The 27,661-nt window shown below is 42.3% G+C and overlaps 2 protein-coding genes across 2 annotated transcripts in view; both read left to right on the plus strand.

Moving 5' to 3' along the window:
• The window catches only part of COL15A1 (collagen type XV alpha 1 chain), a 120,489-nt gene extending 113,651 nt beyond the window's left edge, over positions 1-6,838 (plus strand). The window contains exons 38-44 of the mRNA XM_021553386.3: positions 874-938; positions 1,843-1,971; positions 2,139-2,198; positions 3,378-3,437; positions 4,335-4,520; positions 5,487-5,602; positions 5,932-6,838. Of these exons, the coding sequence (XP_021409061.2) occupies positions 874-938; positions 1,843-1,971; positions 2,139-2,198; positions 3,378-3,437; positions 4,335-4,520; positions 5,487-5,602; positions 5,932-6,148 (833 nt within the window). The 3' untranslated portion in view covers positions 6,149-6,838. The remainder of the gene's footprint in view (positions 1-873; positions 939-1,842; positions 1,972-2,138; positions 2,199-3,377; positions 3,438-4,334; positions 4,521-5,486; positions 5,603-5,931) is intronic.
• Positions 6,839-26,879: 20,041 nt separating this feature from the next.
• TGFBR1 (transforming growth factor beta receptor 1) overlaps positions 26,880-27,661 on the plus strand; it is a 34,349-nt gene continuing 33,567 nt past the window's right edge. The window contains exon 1 of the mRNA XM_021553408.2: positions 26,880-27,044. Within this exon, the coding sequence (XP_021409083.1) occupies positions 26,966-27,044 (79 nt within the window). The 5' untranslated portion in view covers positions 26,880-26,965. The remainder of the gene's footprint in view (positions 27,045-27,661) is intronic.

The following is a 27,661-nucleotide window of genomic DNA, read 5'->3' on the forward strand; positions in this document are numbered from 1 at the left end:
TATCTGAAGGTAAATAGCTATCAACACTTCTGAGAGCTGACGTCCTTCCCCTGCCATTGGCATGAAGGACCTGCTCCTGCTCTGCAGTATCCTTGCAAATGCCTCAGTGCATAGATTCTTCTTGCAAAAGGTGATCTCGAGGCTCTTCTGGGTTTCACAAAACCAACCAAGCAAGGTCCTTGTGTAGAAACTCCTTTTAAACATCTTTGAAGTTCTATCATCATGACATGCATTTGCACAAAATGCATGCTTTTACTCTTCCATATCTTTGAATCTTTCCTGCTTAAAAGAAAGAAGTTTTTACTCCAGAAAAGAGCTTAAGATGAAGAAATTAACTTTTGGAGTATAGACAGATACTAGGTACCAGGCAGTGTGGACTGCGGTCTTAGTAGTCCAAGTTCATACCCCTGAAGAATTCTTTTTTGTAATACAAGCTGAGCTTAAATACATGAATATTCCATCTGAGAAAAAGTAAATTTTTGTTTTCCTTTAGAGCAAAAGATGCTATGACTCCCTCAAAGCTTATATGGGCAGTAGCAAAAAATTCTTTCTCTTCCATGCACACTAGCTAACAGAACACAATTCTGGTAAATTTACGTGGGTTGTGTTCTTCATTTGCAGTTTCTACAACAAATTGCAATCTATTGGCCTTACCCTCCCAAAAAACAGAGAAAAGACTGTTCCATCATTGCTTCTAAAAAATCCTTAGAATGTATTTTCTGTATTTGACTTGAGCTGTTAAGGGCACAACTACGGCTATTTAGAACTTCCACTGCTCCTGGACACCATCACTAAGTCCTTTCTCTGTGTCACTCACATTCTCTCTCATAAAAGATGACCTTCAGCATGTATTGTATGCTTATTTTATTTTAGCAGCTGCAATGCCTGGGCCACCAGGTCCTCCTGGAGAGCCAGGGTCACCTACCACCAGGAATCTGGTAAGAGAGCAAAATAAGGAAGTTTGCTGTAGAAAATTTTCTTCAAAACTTCTGGTGGTCACTGGTAGCACTGAAGGAGGAGTGAAAGTTCCATCCTATGTTTTTATTTATTAGAATGTTTTATAAACCACATAATTTTAAGATGCAAACTGTAGATTTCCCTAGTAATTCTAAAAATCATTATGCCAGAAAATACATGTAAATTTGTTTATTTTTCTTATATTATGAAATTAATCAAAATTGGATCTAAGATATCCATGAAGAAAAAAAGCTAAGGCAGAAGTGTCAGTAGTTTCTAAATTAATAAGTCATAATTTCTGTAAAAAGAACAAAATTCTCAAATAACTTAGGAGAGAAAAAAAATGTTTAAAGACTGGTGCCCCAAGACAGAAGACTGTAGTTGAAGGCTGGGAGCTACTGTCTCAGACAGAAGGTCTGAGCTTACTTAGGTCAAAACTAAGATTAATAAAAACATATACAAATCTATAGTAGAGTCTTCATTATTTATAAAGCAGTCATATGCCTTCTGACAATGAAGTAATGAGGAAAAAAAAAGTGAAAGAAATTGCATTTTCCTGAAATTTCCCAGTTTTAAACTACTGCAGTTCTCTTCTGAATTCTGCCATTTTGACCCAGGATGCTAAATTGTAGGAGTGCAACAATCTTCACTCTACAAAATTTGTACAAAATTTCTGTCGTTCTACTACAATCCACAGAATGATGATGCTAGTATGCCAAAGTAGCAAGACATTCATATTACTTTATGGACTAAATTACATAAAACTGACTTTATGAGCATCTCCTGCAGAAGAAGCCTTGACATTTATATATACAAATGAGATTATTTAACTTGCAGAGTGTTTTGTGTATCTGATGAAGTATGTTTCATTTTCCTATTTGACAGGTTACGACATTCCAAAACATTGAGGGTATGTTGGAAAAAGTTCATTATGTAGCAGAAGGTACACTAATCTATCTGAGGGAAACCAGTGAGGTTTTTATCCGTGTTCAGAAAGGATGGAGAAAATTGCAGGTACTATTGCATTACACCCTAATCTTTTCCAACTCCCTTGCTCACAATGAAGGTGAGGGAGATATTTTTACAGAGGGAGAGAAGTGTGGATGCAAAGACTCCTTTTTTTGAATTTAGAAGCTCCTGGTGATATGCTTTTGTTCTACTCTCCTGTCTGTTTTTTTCAGCTTGGTGAGCTAATTCCTATCCCTGCTGACAGCCTTCCTCCTCCCGCCATATCAAGCCATGTAAGTACAAAATACTGGACCATGAAAAACTGAGTCTAGATGTATGATACTCTTGACAGAAGTTGTATGCAGAATGTGATTTTCCACCAAGACTTGCCAGTTCAAAATAGGCATCCTACCACTACATATGCTTGCAGATCGATTTGCTTGGACAGTCATCTGTTTCCAGTATCTTCTGAGATTCCAAACACTAAAGAGACAAAGCAACATTTACAAAAAGTAGAATAAAGTAAGCTGCCCACAAAAAAATCCCCCCCCTCAAAAAAAAAAAGCAACAAAAACCCCCAAAATAAAACAAAAGAAACAAACAACAACAAAAAAAAAAGAAAATAAAAGAAAAACCAAACAAAAACCCACAAACCCACAGAATTCTGTTTCATAAGCCTGGAATGAGTCATATCAAGCCCTGATCCCCTTCAAGGAAGGTCAGAAAAGGGTTTCTAAAAAAATAGATTTTCTTTGAAAGGTTATAGTCCTGTATTCAGTGTACCATAATCATCACCTGAACATAGCTTAACCTGCAGTGTGCAGAGGGTGTTCTTTAAAGCCTCGATTATTAGTTTGGGCCTGACCCCATTCTGCAAGTTATTGTACCAATTTGCATGTGAACATGCTGTCTGTCCCAAAAAACTGTGGGAGGATGAAAGCCAAGAAATGACAGAGGGAGTAGAGAAGGGTGTTTTGATGACAAGTTAGTTGATCTGCTGAGAAAATGAAAGGGCAAGAGAGTGCTAAGAAAGAGCAGTAAGAAGGAAGATGGCCAGAAACAAATAAAAAATGTTAAAGTAGGTCAGGGAGAAGTTCATCAGCACACTGGAAAATGTCTAGACCTCAAGTTATAAGACATTTTCTGCAGCCTCCAGTTGACACCACCTGAGTGTCCCATCTGCTCCATCTGGTAGCTTGTTACTCATACTTGCCATAACTAGAGAAGAAAACTTTGCTGTTCCTGAAACAATTAACAGGGTTGAGAAGTATTTCCACCCATTACATTTTCTGTTTTCACATCCTCCTTACCCTTTCAGTTTTGATTTTCCTCAACTGCTCTTCTGCTCCTACCAAGAGCAGACTGCTTTCATGCAAAACTCCAGGTGTGATTAAATTTTTATTTAAAAAATTACTGAGTATGTAGAATTCTGATATTTAACTTTTTTTTTTTTTCTTGTGTTCAAATAACAGGGAATTCAGTCTATTCCAGCACTGAGACCAATATCAAATATGAAGAATGGAAAACCAGCAGTAAGTATGAGATAGGTATTGCAGCTGCAGAGCCATGCTTTGTAATGTGACAGTTTGCATCTTTAGGGACATTTGTGATATTTGCTCTTCAAACTCAGAGATTTTACTTCAGAAATTTACAAATATACTTATTTAATTTACTCAAACATCTCAAACTCAATTTCAAATTGTTCCCTCCAGATCTACTTTCATCATCCCAGCCCCTTTCCCATCTCAAACAGAAAAAAATCCTGAGTTAGGAATACCTCTTCACTTAGTGATTGTACCTGGATTACAGAGTAACATCAAAACTAACAATAGTGCTTCAAATTATTAAAATATTTGTTAAAATATTTTCAGTCTTGGAAGTGCTGTTTGGCCTAAATGGACACTTTAGAACTTAAGCCTCTATTTAAAAGACTTTAAAATATTTAGAGAAAGAAAGCAAGGTAACTGACATACCTAAAAATGAAACAGGAAAAAAAAAAAAAAAAGGAAGAATGTGGATTAGTTCTTGCATCTGTGCTGCTTGAATTAAGCATGCTACTTCTTCTTTTTTAATGGTGCCTAGTCACTTCTTGCTACTTTTTTCCAAGTTTGCAGGATTTGTGATTTTGTGAGTGTGAAAAGTCCAAGATTTCACAAATATTATTCCAAATATTAGCTGCTTCTAAATGATTTTTATTTCTAGGGGTATATAATCTTCATGGTTCCCTTAACATAGAAAGATAAATTGGTATTTCTGCTAAGGGTCTCATGGCTCTGAGAAATGTAATGTTATGGCAACAAATAACTTTCATACCTGTTATGAAGGGTATGTGTTCTGTGCTGGCAGGAGCACTGTTCTGTTTCCAAGATGTATCCTCCCTGTGTCATAAACTTTTTTTAAATGCGCCCTTTCTTCTTTTTTTCTTCCAGTTGCATCTGGTGGCTTTGAACTTCCCATTGTCTGGTGACATGCGAGCAGATTTTCAGTGTTTTCAGCAGGCCCAGCTTGCTGGTTTGACATCCACCTACAGAGCCTTCCTCTCATCGCACTTGCAAGATCTGGCCACAGTTGTCAGAAAAACAGACCGACACAATTTGCCAGTAGTCAATCTTCAGGTAAAAATGGGTACTTAGTGCTTGGTTTTTTTGGATAGGCTGTAGTTTCCCCAAAAATCTTGGAAAATAGCAAAAACACTAAGTTTCAGCCCAAACTGCATTTTATAAAGAAGCAGCTTTGCTTCATATTTCACAGCCAGATTCAAGAAACAAAGAAGTAGTGATGAAGTTACTATGTTCTACCTTTTAGTGTGATCATAGGATAAAATGCCTATTTTTCTCATTTTGAAGAAAAATGCAAATTCTGTGCTTAGGAATGATATTGGATATACCCCAATGGAACAGAGAGGAGAGTCTAGAGCATGAGTCATTTTGTGGTCTCATATAAACAGACACACTCTAAAACTGAGGAAAACAAACCATGTCTTTGTAGCATTGGCTGGCTCCCAGGACAGGCGGCCAAAGAAGCCTACAGGAAAAACACATGATGCTTGAAACATGTTGAATGGATGCTACTCTAAAGTGCAAACACAGAGCCTTGAGAGAAATTTGTGAAGACAATATTGTTTCAACCTTGACTGGAAAAACTCAAAAGCAGTTTGAGAGGAAGCCAAATGCAAAAGTTTTGCCCTGAATGTTTGCAACACTTTTCACAAAACTGTGACCTTAACAGAAGCTCCAGTACAATTTATGTCTATATTTTCTCTACAGCTACAGTAGTTATAAGCAATTTTTCAAACAATGCCTTAGGAGGAAAAAGACAGGGGATGATCAAGCTGAATTTTTGGAGTGACAACAGAACAGAAAGATAATTTTGAGGCAAAAGCATGGACCAGACAGCTACTTGCATAGAGTTGACAGACAAGTTTGTTCAGGGACATTATGCAGAAACTGGTGTGAAAGATGAAATCACAAGTGTCCTTCAATGCAGATAAAATTTTACAGATAAGTCTATGAAGGTAGACTTGGAATTTGGTGTAATTTAGGGATTTGTTTGTTTGTAAAAGTGGCTTTGCAATTTAACAGGGAGAAACCCTTTTCAGTAACTGGGAATCTATATTTGATGGAAATGGTGGACAATTCAACATTCATGTTCCAATATACTCCTTTGATGGCAGGAATGTCATGACTGATTCATCTTGGTGAGTTGACATTACCATTTTTATGTTATATGTAAGGGGTTTTTTTCTACTTTTACCAAATAGTAAAAGAAACAGTAGCAGTATCTTGGGCTACTAGACATGTGATAAAAATTTCTCACTTTCTTTATGCCATTTTCCCTTTTCTGCTAGTCTAGAAATGGCATATCAGATTGTGTTCTCCTTTCTTTCTCTCCTTTCTGTCTTCATCTTTACCTAACTACTCTTTGCTTCAAGCACAAGGAATGCAGATCACCACACAATACAAATGTGCAGTTGAATAAAGCAAAAGAGACTTTTCCAGTAAATAACTTTTTAACATTACTTTTCAGGCCTCAAAAAATAATATGGCATGGTTCAACTGCAAATGGGATTCGACTGGTTAGCAACTACTGTGAAGCCTGGCACACATCTGATATGGGAGCTATGGGACAAGCATCGCCTCTGAACACAGGGAAGCTTCTTGACCAGAAAGTATATAGCTGTAATAATCAATTTATTGTTCTCTGTATTGAAAACAGTTTTGTATCTGATCCTCAAGGAAAATAATCCACCTGCTGCACATAGGAATATTCCATTTGATGACAGAAAAAGCTGACACTGAAATTTCATTTGTAATTATGTAAATATTTTAATTTTTGTAATTGCACATTTCAGAAAAGAAATAGACAAAGAAAACATACCTCAACACAAACCACATTCCAGTTAGGTGGAACATCCAGTGCACATGACTGGCTTAAAGCCTTTACTTCCCCTTGAACCCCATGCGCTTTGAAACTTGCCAGCAGTTAACTCATGTTCTGCCTGAGCTGGAGGTCACCTAAGGGCACGAGCCAAGTGTGGTGAGGAAGATCCAGTAGCCTGCCTCATAAGCAGTGTGGCTTAGCAAGGCTGCTGCTTCACAGCTGAGAAACTGCATGCTCCATGCCGTCCTTTTCACTTGTGTAGATTTTGGATACCCAAGGCATCGTTCATATATACTCATATATACAGTGAATACTGGGAGGCTGTTTTACCTTATAAAGCTCACATTTGCAAAACAAAGCTTTAAGACCAAATGTATTCACCTCCCTGAGTTTTGGTAGAAAGTAAGTTACCTGACTCCTGTAGGCTTGTATGGATCTCAGCCTGGTGCTTACACAGAAATATTGCAGCTCCCACATCTTATTTCAGCTTTTCTCTTTGCAGATTCTAGATATAAAACTTTATTCAGGAGGAGTAAATTTCATATTGACAAAATCTGGTCTTTATTTTGGTGCTATTGTTACCAGGAAACCTGAAAGCAATGCAATAGAAAACATCCTGTTTAACTGGTAGAACTGAACAAAACAAATGCAGACGAATGAACCATCTGACCTTTATTTATTTCATTACATATTAGAGGACATAATTTCCTTTTGTGTCAGACTGATGAATGAAATATATCTCTCATGGTTTCTTTAAAATAGGTTCTACACATTGTTATCTCACTAAGTTATATGTAAAGTGATTTTCCTTTTTGTGAATTTATCCTTCTGGTATTCACTTAATTAAAGAATTGTTAATATGAAATAACTGAAACAATTATAGGAATGATCAGGAAATGGTCACTAACAGTATCACCATAATATCTGAAGTCTTTTCCTGATATATTTGTCTACTGCATAGTTTAAACAACATATTTACTTATGTTTTATCAGGCAGTGACTATGGAGGTCAAACTCCACATTATAATTTTTTTTAAGATTTTAACAAGAATCCGTGTTGGAAATACATGTTCATTTGCTGACAAATAGGGTACTAATAACTAGACAGTTATAAATTACACTTACAATACTAAAATGATATAATCATGCAACTAAATATTTTAAAATGCAGCTTTATTTTTCCAATTGATTATAAAAACTTATTTCCCAGGGTCTGCTGAATGATAGCTTCATCTTTTTGTGGAAAAGCAAAAAATGTAAATTACTCCACTATTACAACATGGTAATAAGGCAAAAGCCATTTGTATTACATTTAAAATATATGCATAACAATTCACTATACTCATTTATAGTCACCTTTCCTAAAATACCGAGCCATTCTTGTACCAAATTCCTCCAGTTCACAGAGCTGGAAGAGTTGTTTATGTACAGAAGAGTTTTGCTCTGAGTCACAGAAAGATCAAGGGGGGAAAATAAAGTGCTTTTACCTGCTTCAAGCAGGAGCCATGTACTTTTAATCCTTTACAGGCCACTGGGGTCTCTGCTTGCAGCCACTCATCCACATCAGTCCCCTCTCTTCCGCTCCTGAGCTTGAGCAGCACTCGAGAAGCTGGCTGTCCCTTTGCCTGGAATTGCAGTGACAAGAGGTAGCAGAAGAATGGGATCACACAGAAGAACTCTGTGAAGAGGGACAAGAGAAAACTAATAAAAACATACAGGTTTTAGAAGATACTGAGCTAAAGTTGGGTCCAGCAAAATGCATCCAGAGATCTTTGTGCCAATCCTTCCACAGAGCTAACCCATCCCTCTATCCTGAAAAGAATTTAGCAGGGAAATGAAACGGTTAAGTGCCATCAATAATTTGCTAAAAAACTCTCCATGTTTGCTTCCCACTTCTAAGATTAATCTGCAGGCTACAGCAATTTATTACACACCATTTAACTGAATACAAAGCATGAGCTGTGCACCACCTGGGCTGTTGTGGTGCTGAATTCACAGGTTTGCTCACATGCCAAAAAGATACCTTTACCAGAGAATGGCATGGGAGGCCTGTTAGAAAGATGATGTTTCCTTTGGGGAAAACAACAACAACCCATACTTTTTTTCAAAACCAGTGATGTTTTTTTAGATTCCCTAGTATAACTGAAAAGAAAAAATAATATTCATTCAGGATATGACAGAGAGAAAAATTAGCCTGGTACTTAAGAATAAATTAGCTTGCTCTATCAAGGGAGAGTACTTTTTTCAGCACAGGTCCAATACGAAGGTCAGCTGCACTTGATGAGGAATGTCTGCTAATTCAGGTAAGAAACTGCATATTAGGCAAAGTAATCACCAAGAGAGCACTAGAGAAAGAATTGAAAACACTAACTGTACAAAAAATCAATGTAGCAGTCCAAATTGTACTGAATTGTGAATAGCCCCATATCCTGATCTGGCACACTAGTTCTGTTAGCAGTAGGTAATCAACAGATCTTTTGACCTTCTCAGTTAAGAGATCTTTTCTCTGTGCAATCACAAACCATGTCATGTTTCCATCTCTCAGTAGCGTGCTGCTCAGCCCAGAAGAACTGCAGCGAGAGGAGCAGTTTCTCCTCCCATTGCTGTTATAATCTAGCCAAACCTGTGAGTTTCTGCAGAGCAGCATATACATCTCAAGTGACTGACAATTAACACAACTTGTTTTGGTGTAACCAAAGATTGCCAGCCTTGCTTCTGAGCTGTGCAGTGAAAGAAGAATGAGCGACTTGCAGTACATCCTGCCTGGAAGATTCCATAGTTCCTCTTCTTTGACATTGAGATTTAGGTATTACTTCTGCATTAATACTTGCAAGTCTTGTTTTCACTCCAGTACTGTCTTGGAAAAGAGAACAGTAGCTGCCCCCTTCTAGATGAAGATCTACTTAATTACTTTGATGCTTTAACCTGAACCTGGCCTCTCTTTTTTAACCAGTCAGAGGGCTGCTATTTGCTGCATCTTAAAAGGCCTATTCTGCACCTTCATGAAATTTCCACTGTTACCAGCTAATCTAAAATTTTTCCCATTATATTCCCTTCCACTGTATCCATATTAGAAAAAAAAAAAAAAACCACAAAAACAAAACACCATAACTCCACCCTGTTCTACTCCTAATGTTCCTAATTAAAGGCTCTATGTACACACAGCCTAACCTGGAGTTGCACCCAGAGTGGATGTCTCAGCTCCATCAGTAGTAGACTTCGCATAGGGGAGAGGGAACACAAAGTCAGAACATCTTTTCATCCTGTGTAGGCAAGAGAGTAATGAAATTACAGACAGCACATGTCACTGTCGAGGCAGGACGGGAATGAGAAGACTCTGACTCAGAAGGCTGCTGTGAGTAAAAACTCCCCTTTATTCAAAATACACCACACTTTTATACAGAGCTCCACAAGGATCAAATCCATTGGTTCTGAAGTGAAAACAATCCACACCATTGGTTCTGAGTGCTTGACACACAGTGATAGAACTTAACTATAAACAATGTGAAAAACAAGAGAGATAAAGAATTATTTACATTCTTTCCCAGCTCTTTCCAAGGCTTTTGCCTGGCAGGAAACTCTCAGTTTCTTTCTTTGATTGAATCTGAGACCTACATTTCCCCTTTTTTGTTTAAAGAAGGAGGCAGTGTTTGTCAGAGCACCTTGCAAAGAAGAGGGCAAACACAACTCCAAGGTTCACTAGTTGATAATTCAAAACCTCATTGGATGTTGGCTCAGATCAGTCAAAGAGCTTCCAAACTTATAATTTTCAAGGAATAAGTTATCAACTGTAAGATAGTAACAACTCATTGTCAGACTGTCAAAGGACTGGTAGTCCAACTTGTCAAAACCCATTTCCCAGTGTGAGTATGACCTGACAGAAAAGAAGGTATTTACAACATGTGCACATACCCAAATTAGCCAAATTTGAATTTGACAAGATGAGTAACATCTCTTTACCACAGCTGCAAAGCCTTTAGGCCTCTGGGATTTGTCCCAGCCAGTAAGGTGCAGCAGGTTTGCCTTGATTGGCATTCATCAGAATTACTTTTGCAAGGTGTGTGCACTTAATAGAAGACTCATGCAAGGCTTTGCCTATGCGATCATGTCCTCAATGGACAGCTTGAGTGATGAAATTGAATTCAGATCCAAATTACATCCTCAAGGCTTTCAAAACAATTGAGTGAAATTGACCCAATTCAGAAAGGACCAAATTCACAACACTTGAGAAACCTCTGAAATGTCATGGCCACAGCCCTTAATTCAATCACTTGGGCTGAGGTTGATTCGTGGCTTCCCAATATTTTGAGCTGTTAGTGAAACATAGTGAAAACACAGCTCTTTCCACCTTTTTTTTTTTTTTTTTTTTTTTTTTTTTGAAGAGCCAGCGGCAGAGGTTAAGACCCAGCAATGCCAGGCAAGGTGGAGGAGCCAAGACTCTCTGCTGAGACAAGAGTCACCCCGCTCGGCCCCCAGCTTCTCTTTGGTATCTCCTGGGACCCCTTAATCTGGGGTTCCTGGGACACTTCAAGACCACTAATAAATGAGCGACCTCCCTCAAACTCATACATCAGTGCATGCAACCAACAGGCTGCGAGAAACCCAGCAATTCCTCTGAGCTTCTGCTCTTCCCCCACCCCGCTCAGCCATGGTTTCTTCCACAGCTCCTCGGCATCCCGCTCTGCAAACCACAAGAGCAGGATCCACAGGGTGCGAGAAGGGGCTGTTCCCCGGGAATATAGAATTTCACCTGGGCTCTGAGACTCCCTGCACCACCCATGCCCGCCCAGTGCAAGGGACTGCTCTCCTGTCCCCTCACAGTTCCCTGATCTGCAACCTCACCCCCCTCATTCCCAGCTCTGGGACCAGCAGCAGTGGTGCTGCTGCTGGCCAAGCTGGTATCCCGCCCCGCCAGCTCTCCCTCGGAGGGGCAGAGCTCGGTACAGTTTGGAGGGGACAAAGGGCTGCACTCATTGTTCAACACAGGGCTCTCAGCCACTGGATCGCAGGGTAGAGCTGCTCCTGATGAGCCAGCTTCAGGGGGCGCAGCGGCGGGAGCCACTGCACCCTGTGGACACCCCTCTCCCGCATCTCATGGGGTGGGTGATGCGGCCGCATCTCCCAGAGGACCCGGTGGCGGCCGTGGCCACGGCTCTCCCACCAATCCTGAGGTCAGTGGTGGCAGCGGCTCTTGCAGCTGGAACGCAGCAGGCAGCGCTGCAGTTGCGGCGGTTCCTCCCGGGAGTGATGCCGATGGTTCCGGGGTGGGTGGAGTTGAGGCTGCCGCTGCTGCCGGAGTAGCAGTAAGCGTGACGGTGAAGTCCGCTGTCAGCAGGGGTGGTGCCACGGCAGGCGTGGCGTAGAAGGCAGGCACCACCTCCGGCGCGGAACTCCATCCCACAGTGGGCAGGGCGGAGAAGAACACAGGTGTCCCGCTCAAAACGTGCTGTTGAACAGCAGATACTGGCACCGTAAATGAAATCAAATCAACCAGTCTGCATGACATGCAGAGGGGCGCACTGGGAGGCAAAGGCTGTCCTGCTGGCACAATTGGAATTCCTGTGGGCAGTGGTGAGTGTGCCAGGGGATGGACCAAAGGCTGCAGTGGTATCTGTGCAGGCTCCATCAATGAAGGAGTCAGGGGGGCGGCATCCATCCCCGCTGCGCCCGGCACCGCGGGCAGCACCAGCCCCTCCACAAATGCAGTTTGGAAAGCTGGGGGCTGCGGGCCACGGGCAGTGGCGGCTCCCGCCAGTCCAGGGTCGCCCCATGCAGTCCATGCAATGTCGGGTGTGCTGGGAGGGGCGGCCAACGTCAGCGGCACCGCTCTCTGGGCAGGGTGTGCCCGCACAGCCAGCTGCTGCATGGGCTGTGGTGTGGTCCGCCTCCGGGATCCCGAAACATTCTGGTCAGAATCCCTGCCTGTATACAAGGATATGTCAACTACCACCCAGATTGCAGCCAGGTCGGATGCAGCAGTGTCTCCTTTGCGCATTTGCACTGCGAGACAGCGTCCAAGGTTGAGTCAGACCTTATGATCAAAGGGGGATCTAGGATTTACAGAAAATCCCCAGTCCCAAGCCCAACTCAAAAGTCTGATCAGGTCCTTCTCAGAAAGCCAAGCTCCAATAAGAGGGATGCTGGCTCGCCAGGCCGTCAAGACTGCTTGCTCAACTGCCAATGGCTGGTTTCTCATTTTTAGGGAACCTTTCCCTAGCAGACGTCAACTTCAAGAGTCCAACAGTCTGCTATTCCAGGGAAAAACCCGTCCCGCTCAGTTCCGGGCTCTTAAGAGCTGGTCCACGGTCCAAACAGGACCCAGCCTTCTCCAGAAGGTGTGGACTTCCGGCGTTACCTTTCTTAAGAAGGCAGAGGTGTCCGTTCACAGCATCCAGGCTGTTGGCATGGAACCACACCAGAGGAGACCCACCCCCCCCCACCAAGATGCTGAGGTTCCGGTCTGCTAGCAAGGCTGCAATTCCACTTCAAGTCACCAGATCCTGTCCCTTCAGGGCAGGGTTCAGTGCCGCGTCGGGCTACACCAGACCCTGTTCCCCAGGTGTGATTTCACGTCGGGATCACTAGATGTTGCTGTCAAGGCAAGGTGGGAACGAGAAGACTCTGACTCAGAAGGCTGCTGTGAGTAAAAACTCCCCTTTATTCAAAATACACCGCTCTTTTATACAGAGCTCCACAAGGATCAAATCCATTGGTTCTGAAGTGAAAACAATCCACACCATTGGTTCTGAGTGCTTAACACACAGTGATAGAACTTAACTATAAACAATGTGAAAAACAAGAGAGATAAAGAATTATTTACATTCTTTCCCAGCTCTTTCCCAGGCTTTTTCCTGGCAGGAAACTCTCAGTTTCTTTCTTTGATTGAATCTGAGACCCACAGGCAGAGGCTGTGGGAATTTCTACATTGTGCCAGTTTCCCTGAGGTAGAGTTCATTTTCTTCACAGTAGCTGGTATGACAAAGTGTTTTGGCTGTATGCTGACAATGATGCTGTTACACAGAGATGCTTTCGTTCTTGCTGATCAGGGCTTAGATGGAGCCAAGGCCTTTTCTGCCTCTCACCAGTGAGGCAGCTGGGACTGCACAAGAAGCTGAGAGTAGGTGCTGGCACAGCTCTCCACAGGGATATTCTGTATCAGATGGTATCATGCTCAGCATGTAAAATGGGGGGGAAAGCAGGAAGGGGGAATAATTCCAGAGATGTCATTTGTCATCCTAAATCACTATTCCACCATTCCATTCCAGCCCTGCTCTCCTGGGTATGGTTTAACAATGCCCACTGACGTTCCCCCACTCACACAGCCCCCTAAATATTAGGCTAGCCCAGAGATCCAAGACTGTGAGGGGAGGAATATCAGGAGATGGCCAAGATTTCCAAAAGAGGCTCTTACCCCAATATATGTTCGTTCAGCTCTCTTTATTCTGTGGTGTCCAAGGGGAGAGCGGGTCAAAAGAGGACGAACAGGAAATGTCAGGGGTCTATATAGACTTTGGACGGGGTGGGCTTCACTGGCTCTCTGCCAGCCCCGTTGAGGCAGGAAGGAGGGGTCCAGGGTTATCTTGACCAGAGCCACAGGGTTCCAGGGAAGGGAGCAAAGTGCCCATGAGCTCACTGTAACAGCCCACAAATCGGAGAAGTGAATTAATTCCTTGTTTTGGTTTGCTTGTGTGTGTGTTTTTTTTTTTTTATCTACCAAACCCAACCCCAGAGTTTTCTCATTTTTACTCTTTTGCTTCTCTCCCCTATGCCACCCTGAGGGAAGTAAGCAAGCAGCTGTGTGGGGCTGAGTTGCCAGACAGGGTTAAGCCAAAACATACATACTAAATCAATTCAGCATCACATCCTGGTGTTGAACAGAGGTGATGTATAACCTTCCCTCAGCCTGTCCCAGGGATACTAGTAATGCTTCAGCAGAAAAGGGGGTGACAGCCCTGTTGGACCTTACAAGAAATACCTAATATCACATTCAAATTCAAGCCAGGATGATGATGATAACATTGCCTCTGCAAGAAAGGTAAGTTTTGTATCAAGCACTTTAAATATGTTCACTATTGGAAATACATTATCTCCCCACTGAGTTAGATGGGTTGGTTTTAACACCCAAAAAATGATTTGCCAGTATTTAGCTTTGCTCTACAGTTATATATTTTCAAGGTTTCAACTACGGCTAGACTCATCCCTAAGGCTAACACTGTACTAGAAAATTATCACAGTCAAGGCAGAGCTATTAGCAGAAATATCACATCTGACTGACAGCTGAACTGTTCCCTGACACGATTCTGGTCAGTGCCATTTGTAACCCTTCCAGCCACTTCTTTAGGGGATGATTTGCAGGGACAGCAAGTGCTAAGAGCTACTCTTGGAGGCAGTCTGAAAGAGCCACCCTATTTTGGACTAGAAAGATTTAATTGTACTCACAGGTGCTTAAGTGTTATGCTTGGTCTCAGGGCTAACTGGAGTCCTCATACCACTGAAAGCCTGTATAGGGACTGCAGGACATGCATGTCTGATTGCCCATAGAACCACATCGATGGTTCTTCATGTCTTTTTGCCAAATTTAATAATACACATTCCTCCTGCAAACATTTTCCATTCATGTAAACCCCTGTCCAGACTGTGTTCATTCGGGGCACCCCCTAAAGCCATCATTGTCCTACACAAACGTGCTCAAGCTGTATACAGATATATTGTGCCATTCCATTATGCTCACCTCTTTCAACACTAGTGAGTACATTGGTTAGAGCATAGATTGACTGTTCACAGAGCTGGGATGTTTCAAAACCCTGAGAATTAAAGGCTACTGGTACAGTCATCCTGGTAGAGCTGATAACTACTACCATGATGTTTTCAATAGCAAACAGGGCAACACAAGACATTTGTTTATGTGCTTTACTCCAGCTGGTGGATCAGCCACCAGGTTTGTGTGCACAGCCTGCCTGCTAGGTCTACTGAACAGCTTCCCATTCTAGGGTCAGCAGCATCCTCTCAGTGACTTTTCAGAGTCTGGAGGTGTGCTTAGGTTCACCTGAGACACAAAACATGACTTCCTGGAATCATCCCAACACCCTTCCAGCCAGCCTACAAGAAGCCTCCCTGATACTTTGAAATGTGAGACTGCATCCCTTGATCCTACACCATACTAGGGTAGAGTGAGTGGTGTGTTTGAAGTCCTCTGTTGACTAAATTCTTATTGTAATGTTGACCAAAACCAAGCCCAAAGTCATATTATATTTCCTTTTTTCAGCTGAGTGAATTGAGAATTGTTCATCAGCTTCATCAAAGTAATTTCCAGTTTGTTGATCCCATTATTTTGAAGTCCAAATTTCCTTCCAAGAAGGTATAACCTAGTGGGCTCTGAGCCTTCACAAGTCCCTGGGTTGGGGAAGTCCCTAGGGTACATCTGTGAGCAGGTTATTTCAGAAGTATTCACTATTGTATTTCATTGCCATTGGTTCTGCCTACAGAGTAAGAAACTAACTTGCTCTCAGCAACTTTTCCCCACACTATTACTTGGCAAAGTTTCTCTATCATTATAGAAAAGCTGTTCTTAAATCACAAATTTAACTTGGACGTTTTCTGTTCTCAATCTGAAACATCCCGGATTTGGAGGTACTCTATATCAGGAAGACACAGAAATTTTGACGTCATACACTTACAAGCCAAGGTCTTTTAAACATATCCTGAGACTGTTTGCCTCTTTTGCTGAGATATCCAGAGCCAAAACCAATACACAGAAGCTAATTTACTGAAGAGTTTGGAAGAGCACACTAAAATTTGCTATGGCAAAGATGATCTGAGTAATTAAAACATATACCACTGACACAGCTTAAGCTTTGTAGGGGTGTTATTTAAAAGGGATTTCATCGTGCAGAACTCCCATCTCAATCTTAATTTTCATCCAAATAAAGCTTACAAAAATTTAAAAGAGCAGACATAGGACTGCTATTTGTGCAAAGACTTAAAATCCAGCCAAAACTGATGCTGTGCATTAATCCACCTGAATCAGAAATAGACATACAGTTATTCAAAAGTTAAAAAATACTTATTAAAAGCCAGAATTCATTAAGATTAATAATCAAATGTTTATTCACTATTTCTCTCCCCGCTTTACCGTAGTTTGATATGTCTTATAATAGTAGAATAATTTAGATTGGAAACGGTCTTAGAAGGTCATTAATCCAACTCCCTGTTCAAAGTACAGCTAAGCTAACTTCAAAGCTTGATCTCCTCAAATTGCAGGCAAACAAACTGAAGGTGCAGCAGTGTGCTCAGATGTCTACACCTCCATCTTAAGAAGGCAAGAAGTCAGTATTATGTGCCATGATTCTTTTCTGTTAGGTCAGGAAAGTGTCCAGCTGATGGATAAAGGTAACTGCTACCAAAGTCAGAATAAATTTGTGGCTGGGCCTCTCAAAATTTATCTCCTGATGGAAAATCTCTGTTCTGACAAAGAAAAGGTTGAGGGAGAGAAGCAAGATGAGTTAGCAGCATCTAACCTAGTCACCTCCTAATGTGCATGCTTTTTATTTTATTTTTTTTTTAAAGAAAGTCAACTCTCCCAGCCTAGCTATTGATGATAAACCTTGGGCACACATTAGCAAAATCCTGTTCTCAATCAAGTGCTATATAATGACAGGTAATAAGCTACTCATTCCATCAAAGTTACTGAATCACAGTATCTTTCTTTAAAAGACCCCAATTGCTCATCACCAGGAGAAAAGCTCAGGGAAACTGATGAATAATCTAGAGGAGGTATCAAAATAGTCACAGCTGTGGTCTGTTTTACTGGCACACTCAGTAAGACATCAGATGGGAAGGGAGTAGGGTAAGACAAGTCAAAAGGACTGGCGCAGAGTAATAACAATGTTCTGAAGTGGTGGTGAACTCTATGAATGAGAAGCTAGGAGATATAGAATTATCAGCTCTGTATAGGTTCTATTAAAGCAAATCTGAAGGCAGTAAACAACACTGGCTACAGTCAGAGCTATAAAAGGGAGAGTGAACTAGGAGGAGGTAGTTGTGAAGGGCAGCCCAATTGAATCTGATAGATGTCAAATGTCAGAGTCCAGAGCATCCCTCTGGCTGTCCTGGATGACTCAAGCCCCAGGAACCTCAGCAGCAAATGAAAAACACCTGTGGATTCGATTTTAGCCCATGGGAGAGGCTGCTGACCTTATATGAGGAATTACAAACAAAAAGGGTTTGAATGATGTAATATGGAAATTGATACAGGGTGGAAAAGTAGAATTTGGGGATTTTTTAGAATGAAATTCAGGGGTACAAGATGGAGGAATCTGGACCTGCCTTAGCTTCTTCTTCCTTCTTCTTGTCCTCCATGTCTCGGTGTGATGGTGACACTTTTCTATTGGTTTAGGATAGGGACACCTTGTCCAACGTAGATTTTAGGTATTGCTATGGGAATTGTAAACATGGTACACGTAATTTTGGGTATATAATGTGGGAGCCGCCTGGGGCGGGAAGAAGACTGCCATGGCTTCTGTGCTAGCTGGACCTCGTCAGGTCAGAAAGAAACCATTATAGATAAGGAAAAATAAACAACCTTGAAAACTCAGCCTCACACATTCCAGACCTCCTCTTCAGCGGCCAGGCTAGGGGAAAAGGACTTTCACACTGTTGGGGCCTTGCCCAGTGACCCCAACAGTCAAACACTGTGATGAAAAGGATTTATGTATCCATGTCCAAGATTCATGGTTCTCTAATTTCTCCTTGTCCACAGCTAAGACATCCATAGGAAACTGTGCTGCCATTGACACTTCAGGCTATTAAAGAGCAAGAATCTTTCTGTAGTTCATGAATAGGAATCCAGAGGTGTTGAAGTAGCTCCAGAAGGAAAGAGTAGTACTCCAAATATCCTTAGTTTGCTAATATCTGTGAGCATAAATTACTTGGGCATTAAACCCGTATTTTCCACTAGAATAATGTGTCAAAATATAACAGCTCCCAGGAATACTTCTGCAGGAATACCCTGATTCTATATTGAATCTATTAACTATGTGGAGAGATTGAAGTTTAGGCAACTTTGTTTCAAAATGTTCTGTTGATTTTTAAGTAAATCTCTCTACATTGTGCAGAGAACTTAAGCACTCAACTGTAAAAAAGTGCTAAGACTTTAGCTGCTTACATCTAAATTAAGTTACTTCTAAACTACTGAAACCTATTTTAATCAAAGGCTGGTCAAGATAAGTAGAGCAGTGTCTTTTGTTCTTACAAAATTAAAGCCTGCTTCAAAGTTAGTTCTAGTTCATGAGAAAGAGAAGAGTAGAATAACAACCCACCTACTCCACTACTTCTGGGAAAATATGTTAGTGTTCTTCATTATTATCAGTAAAGTCCAGGGGCAGCTGTGACTGTGACTTGGAACCATACAGAGAAGTTAACTATAGGACAAAGTTAGAGCAGTACAGAACAGGACAGGAACCTGATGAGACCTAATTATTCCTTTACAGTTTTTTATTGCAATGTTCAAATACACACTGCATTTCAGACTCAAGTGGTCTATGGCAGTTTCCTTTTTCCAGGGTTTCTTCCTCGTTTTGCTCACAGGAAAGCAATAGCCAGAGAATTAGGATTACTCATCAAGGCATGACTAAGGCATGGTGTCGCCCAAGAGAAAGGATGATCTCATGTTTGTGGCAACAGAACAGTACCCAAAGGAATGCAATTCTGTCCCCAATTTGCTCATGGAGGAAAAGCTCCACATAAATGGGTCCATTTTAGAGTAGGTGACAGATAGTGTGGAGTAGATTAACACGCAGTATCAGGCTAAAATAGACTAAAGACAGTTCAACCAGACACAAACATCTTTGTGTTCCATGTCCTGCATTCTTCTTTATGCCCACCCTCAAAATCATTAAACCCTACAGAGAGGACAGTATACCAAAAACACCCTGCAAACTAAAATCTACTTGTTCCTTTCTGATTTTGCTCTTTAATTTGGTTCCTGTGGATAAGATATGGGCAAGCGTCAGCAGAAGGGAGGGCTGAATCCCATAGCCTTTCAGGCTTGGAGACCAGTTATCCTAAAAATGCTGGGAAGCATCTCTTCTTAGCCAGGCCGTAAGAAAAAACAATTCTGGTGTGTTTGTGGGCCAAGCCATTTCTGAGAGTTGATTCAAGTGGAAACTAAAAGTGCATTTAAAGAAGAGTCCCAACCAGTCTCTAAAATGTAATATTTACACAGATCTTTGACCTTCAGCAAAGTTCTGAGAAAATATGTATCCTGGAAAAAGACAAAGCAGTCAGTTTCTCAAGAAAATCTGGACTTCTCAGGGCTTCAACTACAGCTACAGAGGGAGTAACCTCCTCTATAAAATTAAACTGCAACAGAATAATACACAGATATACTCTAGTCTTTTGCTCTACTGAATTTTGAACATTTGGGCTCTGCATTTTCTGTCTTGTAGTACAATCATTAATATTGGCAAATTAGTCCCATGACCAGTTAATTGAACCGAAATTATCTCCTTGCTAAAGAGGGCTTTTCCTTTCCCATCTTTTACTCTTCTTTAGATCAAATAAGTATTTATACTTACTACCATCATTCTTTTGGCAGAATAATCCAGTGCCATGATGGACATGCTCCTGATCATCATTTAAAATGCTCTTTTTTTTCCACTTAATATTATCCTGTCTTTAAATTAGGAATGCATTTCTCTTGGTTTTTTGGCAATGGTTGCTTTTTAATATCACTGATAACAGGGAGTTGTGTTGTGCAGGTAAGATGAAAGTATTTTTGGCACTACTACTACAGAAGTTCTAGGATATTAGTTCATCTAGGATCTCAATTTAACATGCTTAAATTCTCAAGAGAGACAGTTTCTTCAGCAATCTAGTATCTAGACTACTAAGACTTACTGGGTAAAAGTCAACCTTTAGAATTACACTCAAATGATATGTCTGATGGAAAATGACCGCTGTAATAGAGAAGCAGAATTCTGAGAAACAGAATGAAGTGATTGTTATTTGCAACCAGAAAAATGTTGTTCAGCAGAATTCCCATGCTAATTCAGACCTGAAAAAAGCATGAATTATTGTTTTTATATAGGTCCAGTGTCAAAAGTCTTCCCTTTTAATAATGTCACCTGGAAATGTAGAAATAATCAAAGACTTGCGCAATCTCAAAATTACATATTCTTGGAGAATAGTTAGAAACTTAATAGCTGGTAAAGAATGAAGTTCTACAAATTATTTCCACCATTGTTCTCATCACTGCATAATTTGTCATTTTATTCAAATAAATATTTAGCCTATTTTTGTCTTCTTCAGTTTTTATTCCTGAGTAGGTACAAACTCTATTACTTAATTTAAAGGAAAAAACACCTTTTTACAACACATTACAAAAAAATTGCATACCATTTTCTTGGGACTGCTCAGGGTGCAGCACCTTTAGTGTGAACTCTAGATATTGATTGCAAATGAACAACTGGAAACTTACAGAAAACACTGCTTAGAGAGACTACAGCAACAGGATTTTGAAACAACCTTGTATAACCTGAACTGCGATAGAAAGTTTAATGCTATCACCTCAGGCAGCCTACAGCCACATGCACTGAAAAATGAGAGTGGATGGGAAATATGCATCAAGTCTAAAAAAACTGAAGCAAAGCAAACAGTTCCCATAGCATGTGATAGAAGAACCTCTGTTTTCTCTAATTTTCAGTTTGCAGGGTTAATAAATCAATGTCAGGAATTAAATATTATTTTATTAATTTTAATTAGTTAATTCATTAAATATTATTTTCTCATATCTTATTTTATTTTATTGAGTTTACACTCTACTGAACAAAATGTTGTTTTAACAACAAAGTAGAAGTTTTATTAAAAAACTTGATTTTTTTTTTTTTTTTTCCAGGATAACTGATATTTAATCCAAGTTGTGATCTAGATCCCCAAAACTAATTTTTAGGTCTTAGGTCTTAGCAGCTTGTCATCACCGTTCCCACTTCCTACTCTAGGAAGGTTCTTGTCTGCTATGAGCCTTTATTCCATGGAAGAAGAAATCAAGGTTGTCAAGCCCACAGGATGCCTGCCTGCTAATGGGTACACAGAGAATTACAGTAGGAAAACCTCATGATCTGTGCATTGCCAGAAACACATTAACTTTTGCTGGGTTACAAAAGGTGCTCTTTCCCCACTCTAGGCAAAACTGAGTCCAGTCTCTGGAGGAAAATTACTTCCCTTGAGCAGCAGAATGATATGCGTTATTACTTGCACCATCAAACTGGAATGAGTAGCATCCAAGCCCGCAAAACCTGTACCACACCAAGAAAAGAAATATACTTTCTTAATTAGAGGCAAGCTACTTTAACACAAGTATCCTTTGCTGTAGTTGTAGGTGAGATGCCCTTGCCACTTCAGAGTTAGCAGAGTTAGAGAGTTACTTCAGCAATTAAGGCCTTCAAACAGATAATGACAAACAGTCTCAAGTAATTTCCAGACATGCTTGATGTCAGCCTTTTTACTTCTGGCAGCCACTCCCTAAGCTATTTAGTCTTCCTAGTCACTGCTGTGTTTAGCAGCATGTCTTGGACTATATGCATCTTCCCTACTTTCAGCATAAATCAGATCTTCTTACAGATCTCTCTGTAAGGAGACTTACAGTCAACACTGCTCTCTTTGAGTAGATCATACCTGATTTCAAGTGAAGCTGCATCAAGACACATGTAATAAACAAGCTTGACAGCTGATGGACTCTACAAGCTAGAATGAAACACCAAGTTTAAGAGGTTTCATTCTTGTCACTGAGATCTGCTTAAAGAACTTAGGACACTATGCCATGCCCACAAATCCATTATCTGGGAGATAAGGTGGGTGTTAGCTGCAGGGATCAAGCAGCTGCATCCCGATGTGGTGCATTGCTGGGCTGCCCAGCACGTAAGCCTGGGATATAAAGTGTTCCACAGTGAATTAAAAGCAGAAAGGGCTTCATACACCTTAAACTGTAACTAGCCTTCAGTTAAAGGAGATAATTAACTGGGTGCTCAATAACTAAGATCTCACAGTATTTAGTTCTGGAAACATTGATGAGTCAAATCAGGCAATGTTTGAAAAGGTTATGAAATGACTAGTTCTGAGTGTTTTATAAAGCAGTGACTTCAAAAAAGTGATTTCTTTTGCTTGTCTCTGATTTAGAAAGATCACAGGCCTTTGTGAAACTTCTGGTTTGTGTACATCCAGAAACTGCACACTAATAAGCACTTTGATACTTTCTGTCCCAGTTTGAGTAAAACTGTTTCCAAAAATCAAGGGCTAGGTGGGGAGGGCAATGTTGGGGTTTTTTCAGTAACTTACTCTATTTTGGTAAATGTTACACATTCAGTACTTTTCCTCTTGCTAAGTTCCTTGGTCAAAGTAATTTGTAATTATCATGATGCACTGAATAGTTCTTCCAAACAAACAAATGTAACGTTTAGCTACTTATTAGGGATAGAAAGCTGTAAAAATTTAGTTTTTACAGCACCTTCATTTTTATTGCTTTAGGACTAATTGTGCATACACTGTTTGTGAGAGAAAGATTATTTATTAGCCTGATACAGTACCTTCTAAACCAAAAGACAAATAAAACTTTTAGTCATCACCATTAATATTATTTCCTATCACAATTCCATATATTTTTACTTTAAGACCTAAGGGAAAAAATATTTATTGGTTCCCATTTTTGGAACTAAATCATTATATTCATATTATAAATCTTTCTCAAAGACTAACCTATAGAACAAATTGGTTTGTATAATTGTCTCTCTATCCACTTGCTCCTTTCCAAAATGTCTTTTATTTCAATGCCCTACATAGTTTTTTTCTTTGTGGAGTACAGAGTTCCAGTAGTACAGAGTTCCATTTGAAACATTCATGCAGTTGCAATTATTTTGTTTTCCATCTTCCAGAAGAGAAAATAAAACCATAAGAAGTGTTCGTACACTGACAATAATTCTTGCAGAAAATAAAAGCAGCCCTAGGTAAAGATTAATTATTTCATTCTCTCTCCCTGTGGGTGCTGCGCATGTGTATGACTGTCACATTCTAGTACAGAAGAAAGAAATTAATCAGTGTTTAAATTGCAGATATTCGCTGTGTAATAACCTGATTTACTCAGTCTAAAAACCAATCTGATGATTTAAACAAATCTCATAAATCCAGATAGTTTGGTTTTTCTGTGTCACCTTGCTTTGTGTTCTACCTTGCATTAAAAAAAATTATTATTATTGCTGCATATTTCTATAATTGGAATATAATTATGTTATGAAATCATTCATTTATTAGAAAAATGAGGCTAGGAAAAATGGGGGGGTTGCCTGTTCTTTTAAATTTATGTCCACTGATGACATTATTTCCATCCTCAGTAAGCACTGAGGATTGCAGTTCGTAAGAAGTTCTTTTAAGCGTTCCTTTACAGGAAATACTGAAAAATTATATTTAATTCATCCAGTTAAAATGTCGTAACCATACAATGGTCATGCATTGTTTTCTATTGAACTTGGCAGATTTGTACTGTGAAATAGTTTTTTCATGCTTTGGCAGGAAAAGGCCAAGCAATTATTGCAATTTTGAAGAATCTGTGATCATAGAACAGTTATTTTCTTCTTAAACAAAATGTCACTTTATAGGAAAGCATATATTGAAACTGTTTCACTGATTGTGTCATTTTCTGACTTAGCCCCACTTGACTAACTAGCATGTTTAGAGGATGAAAATCGTAAGATGCAAGCATCAAGATGTCCTCACTACCTTTGGACTGGCATTCAATTTGTTTGCAGACATAGGGAGGAACCAATGAATTAAATATTTTCAGGTCATCATTTTTATATTGTCGTTTTTATTTAATTGCTCTATTTTTATAGCAAAAACAAAGGTAATTTTGTTGTTACCAAACAGGGCATGTGACATGAATTACTTTGCATCTCAACCAGTGAATCCAAGTACCTCTCCTATAGCCCCCCCTAAAGAAGCCAGGTACTGCCCAGATGAGCAAAGCTCCTGCTGCACCAAAAGCAGTTATGAAGCTCATAAGAAGGAAGGGGAAGACCTAAATATTGGAAAAGGGGAACTTACAGCAGGAGTAACAGCAGAAGAAAGATGATGGAAAAACACCAGGATGAATCTTACAGTGATAAGGGGGAGCTAACAGGGGAAGGTACCAACAAGAACAAGACCCAAATGTCTACCAGAGCCCATTGAATATCAAGAGTCTGTATCATAATCAGAAGTTCTTGGACCCCGCCTTAATCAAGACCAGAAGAGGCAGTCCTAAGAACCTGGATATGTGGAAAAATAGCGAGAAACGGGGAGATTCTGGACATGCAGAACCCATTTTGGTAGCTATGCTTCTGTCCACATTTACTTTGGCTTTTACATCTAGCATACATAAGATCAGAGAGAGGTACCCAGGCTTCAGGACAGGGGATGACATAATTTTAGGTATTTCTTCTGTAGTGGTCTTTACCTCATGAGTGATATGGAAGAAGAGTGAAGCCTGGCAAAAAAAAACTCCTTTGTAGTTGGCACTATTGGACCTGAATCCATCTTAGCTGGTGAGTTGATACCAGCAAGTTATTGATTTATTTTAATTTTTCTGTGTCTGTCAGCCAAATGTCACTCAGGATGTTAATTCAAAATGTTCCACATAGAACTGAACTTGGAGCCCTGAAAAGAAATCCTTCAGCATGCTCTGCTTACTGGTCTCTGCCTTCCTTCAGAGATATAGTCTGTGACCCATCCCTAAACCCAGGAGATCTGCAATGGGGAAATGAATAGTAGATTTTTTTCCCCTGAGCATAATTTTCTTAATTTATAGTTTCAATGCTCAATATGAATTTAAAAGATGTCTCAGGATTTGAGAAATTTAACTGAGTGCTTCAGTGTTTCTTTCTGACGCTAATACATTTAGTTGAGGATCAGCCCTCTACATATTTCTATGTATGGATAACTAAGAACATGTTTGCCTGGTGTTGTCAGCTTCAGTAGTTCATTACAGCATGAATCTATATGAAATCCAGACATTTGGTTCAACATCTGACATTAAGTGCATGTCATTAAAATGTTATTTTGTGAGAGAAAATATAACTAGGATATGTTTATGCATGACACTGATCATTGTTCAAAGAGAAACAGAAAGAGAATTAATTAATAAATATTTACCTCACTTTGAACTATGACATCAAAATTCTTACCCAGGTGAAGTGTACTGTAGGAGAAACAAGACTTTTTTATAAAAGCAGTATTGGCTGAACAACTGCTAGTAAAATGGAGGCAGCAGATCAGTGTGCCGTGACAGTGAATGTGGTCCTGGAGAGTGGGAAGGGTGCTGTCCTGAGCACTGCAAGCTGGGAAGGCACCATTTGGCAAAGACAGGGCACGGGGCTTGCAAGAGCAACTGCAAGTAATGTGGAAGAACACCTGTGATCTTTGTGACTTTGCCTATGACGGGAGGGTCACACTCCATGCAAAATAAGCAACAAAAGGAGTATAAAGGCATATGCTGAGAGATTCTGAACTGATTCAGGGTCTGGACACAACAGTCAGATATTTGAGCGGGGGGGGCGAGGGGGGGGGGAGGGGGCGGATTCCCAGAGCAATCAGGTAACTGCTGGGAGAATCGTTACCTGATCCCAAGAGGGAAGAAGAGAGCCTCTCCTCCTACTCTGCCACCCATGCAAAGCTAATAAAGTGGTGGATAGAAGTAACAACCTCAGTCACGGTCATTTTCCTCACGAGGTACATCCTAGTTGCCCCAGGATTTAAGATTCAAGGTGTACCTCCGACGGGTATTCGGACTGCACGAGTCTGCGATTCCCAGTTAACTCCTGAAGTTAAGCGCAGGCTGTGCAATAAGCTGGCAGCTACACCTGTCGCCTGGCACCGCTCTTCCCTCGCACGGGGACAAAGCCTGTGAGCTGAGCGCTGAGACTGCCGCTGAGGCGAGGGAAAACCCTCCGCTGCGGGACGGCGGAGCGGCCGCGGGGCTGCCGCGGGAGCGCCGGGCGGTCCCGTGCCGCGGGCAAGGAGCGGGAGCTGCCCCTGCGCTGCGGCCCCGCCGCGACCGCCCGGGGCTCCGCACGCTCCGCCTGCCCACTCGCAGCGCCTCCCAGGAGGAGCAATTCCTCCGCTCCCGCTGCTTTCCTCCTCTCCGGAGGCAACTCGAGGGCTGCCCACAGGCCCCCGCACCTGCCTTCCATCGGAGCCGATGCTCCCGGGACTCCGCGCAGTGCAGCGCTGCCAGCGCTCCCTCCTCGCTGCTGGCAGCGCCTCAGCCGCTAACCCGAGCGCTCTCGCAGCACCCGGACGCAGGGAAACTCCAAGCCCGCTCGAGCCCCTTCGGGAGCGGCATCGAGGGGACAGAGCGGCCGCTCTGCCGTTCTCACCCGCCGGGAGGGGGTGCCACCGCCCCGCCCCGCGCCGCCGCCGCGCAGGTCGCGCCCCGCTCCCGCCGCCTGTTGTTGTCGGGGCTGCCCGCGGCCGCCGCGGGGCGGGGCCGGGGCGCAGCGACCAATCAGGCGGCGCCGCCGCCGCCGCGTCGGCGGCATTCGCGGCCGGAGCGGGCCGGGAGGGCGCACGCAGCGCGGGCGCCGCGCCGGTCCCTGGGCGGGCGGAGCGGGCGCGCGTCGCGAGGCGGATCCCGGCTCCGGGGAGTCGCGGCCAGGACATGGCAGCGGCTACTCGGCGGCGTCCCTGGGCCCTGCTGTGCCTGGCTGCGGCCTCGCTGCTCTGCCCCGCGGTGGGCGGTGAGTGCGCAGGGGGGCGCGGGAGCGGAGAGAGGCGGCGGGCGCGGCGGTGGTGTCCGGAGCGGCGTGTGGGGGTGCGTGGGGAGATCGGCGGGGGGCGGCGGATCCCCGCCGGTTCCTTTCAACAACATGGCGGAGGGGCCGGCTGGGGCGGAGTCACCTTCCCCCCACCCCCGGTGTCCGAGCCCGGCGGGGACCGCTCGGCCCTTTGTTGGCCGAGAGCGGCGGCGGCTCCGCGGGAGGGGCGGCGGGAAGGGTCCCCTCGGGCCCCGCCGCTACTTCCTCGGCCCGGCTGAGCAGCGCTTCGGGCGATGTCTGCCCGCGTTAACTTTCTATCCTGATGTCCGCCCGGGGGGGTGCGTGTGGCCTTGGCCCGCGAAGGCAGCTGAGGCTCCTGGAGCTGCCGGAGCTCCCCTGTCTATCTGTCCGCCAGCTCCTGGGAGCTCCCGGGCGGGGTGCCCGGCAGCGGCGGGAGCGGCAGCCCCCGGGCCGCCGCAGGGCGCTCGTAGTGGTGCCCGGGAGGAGCGGCGGGGCAGAGACGTGTTGAATGTCCCACGTCGCGGAGGTGACAGGGGGCTGCCCCCGCTGTGCTGCGCGCTGCAGCACCGTGTGCTGCT

This window comes from Lonchura striata, chromosome 1 (genome assembly GCF_046129695.1).
Source record: "Lonchura striata isolate bLonStr1 chromosome 1, bLonStr1.mat, whole genome shotgun sequence".
Taxonomy (NCBI): Eukaryota; Metazoa; Chordata; class Aves; order Passeriformes; family Estrildidae; genus Lonchura; species Lonchura striata.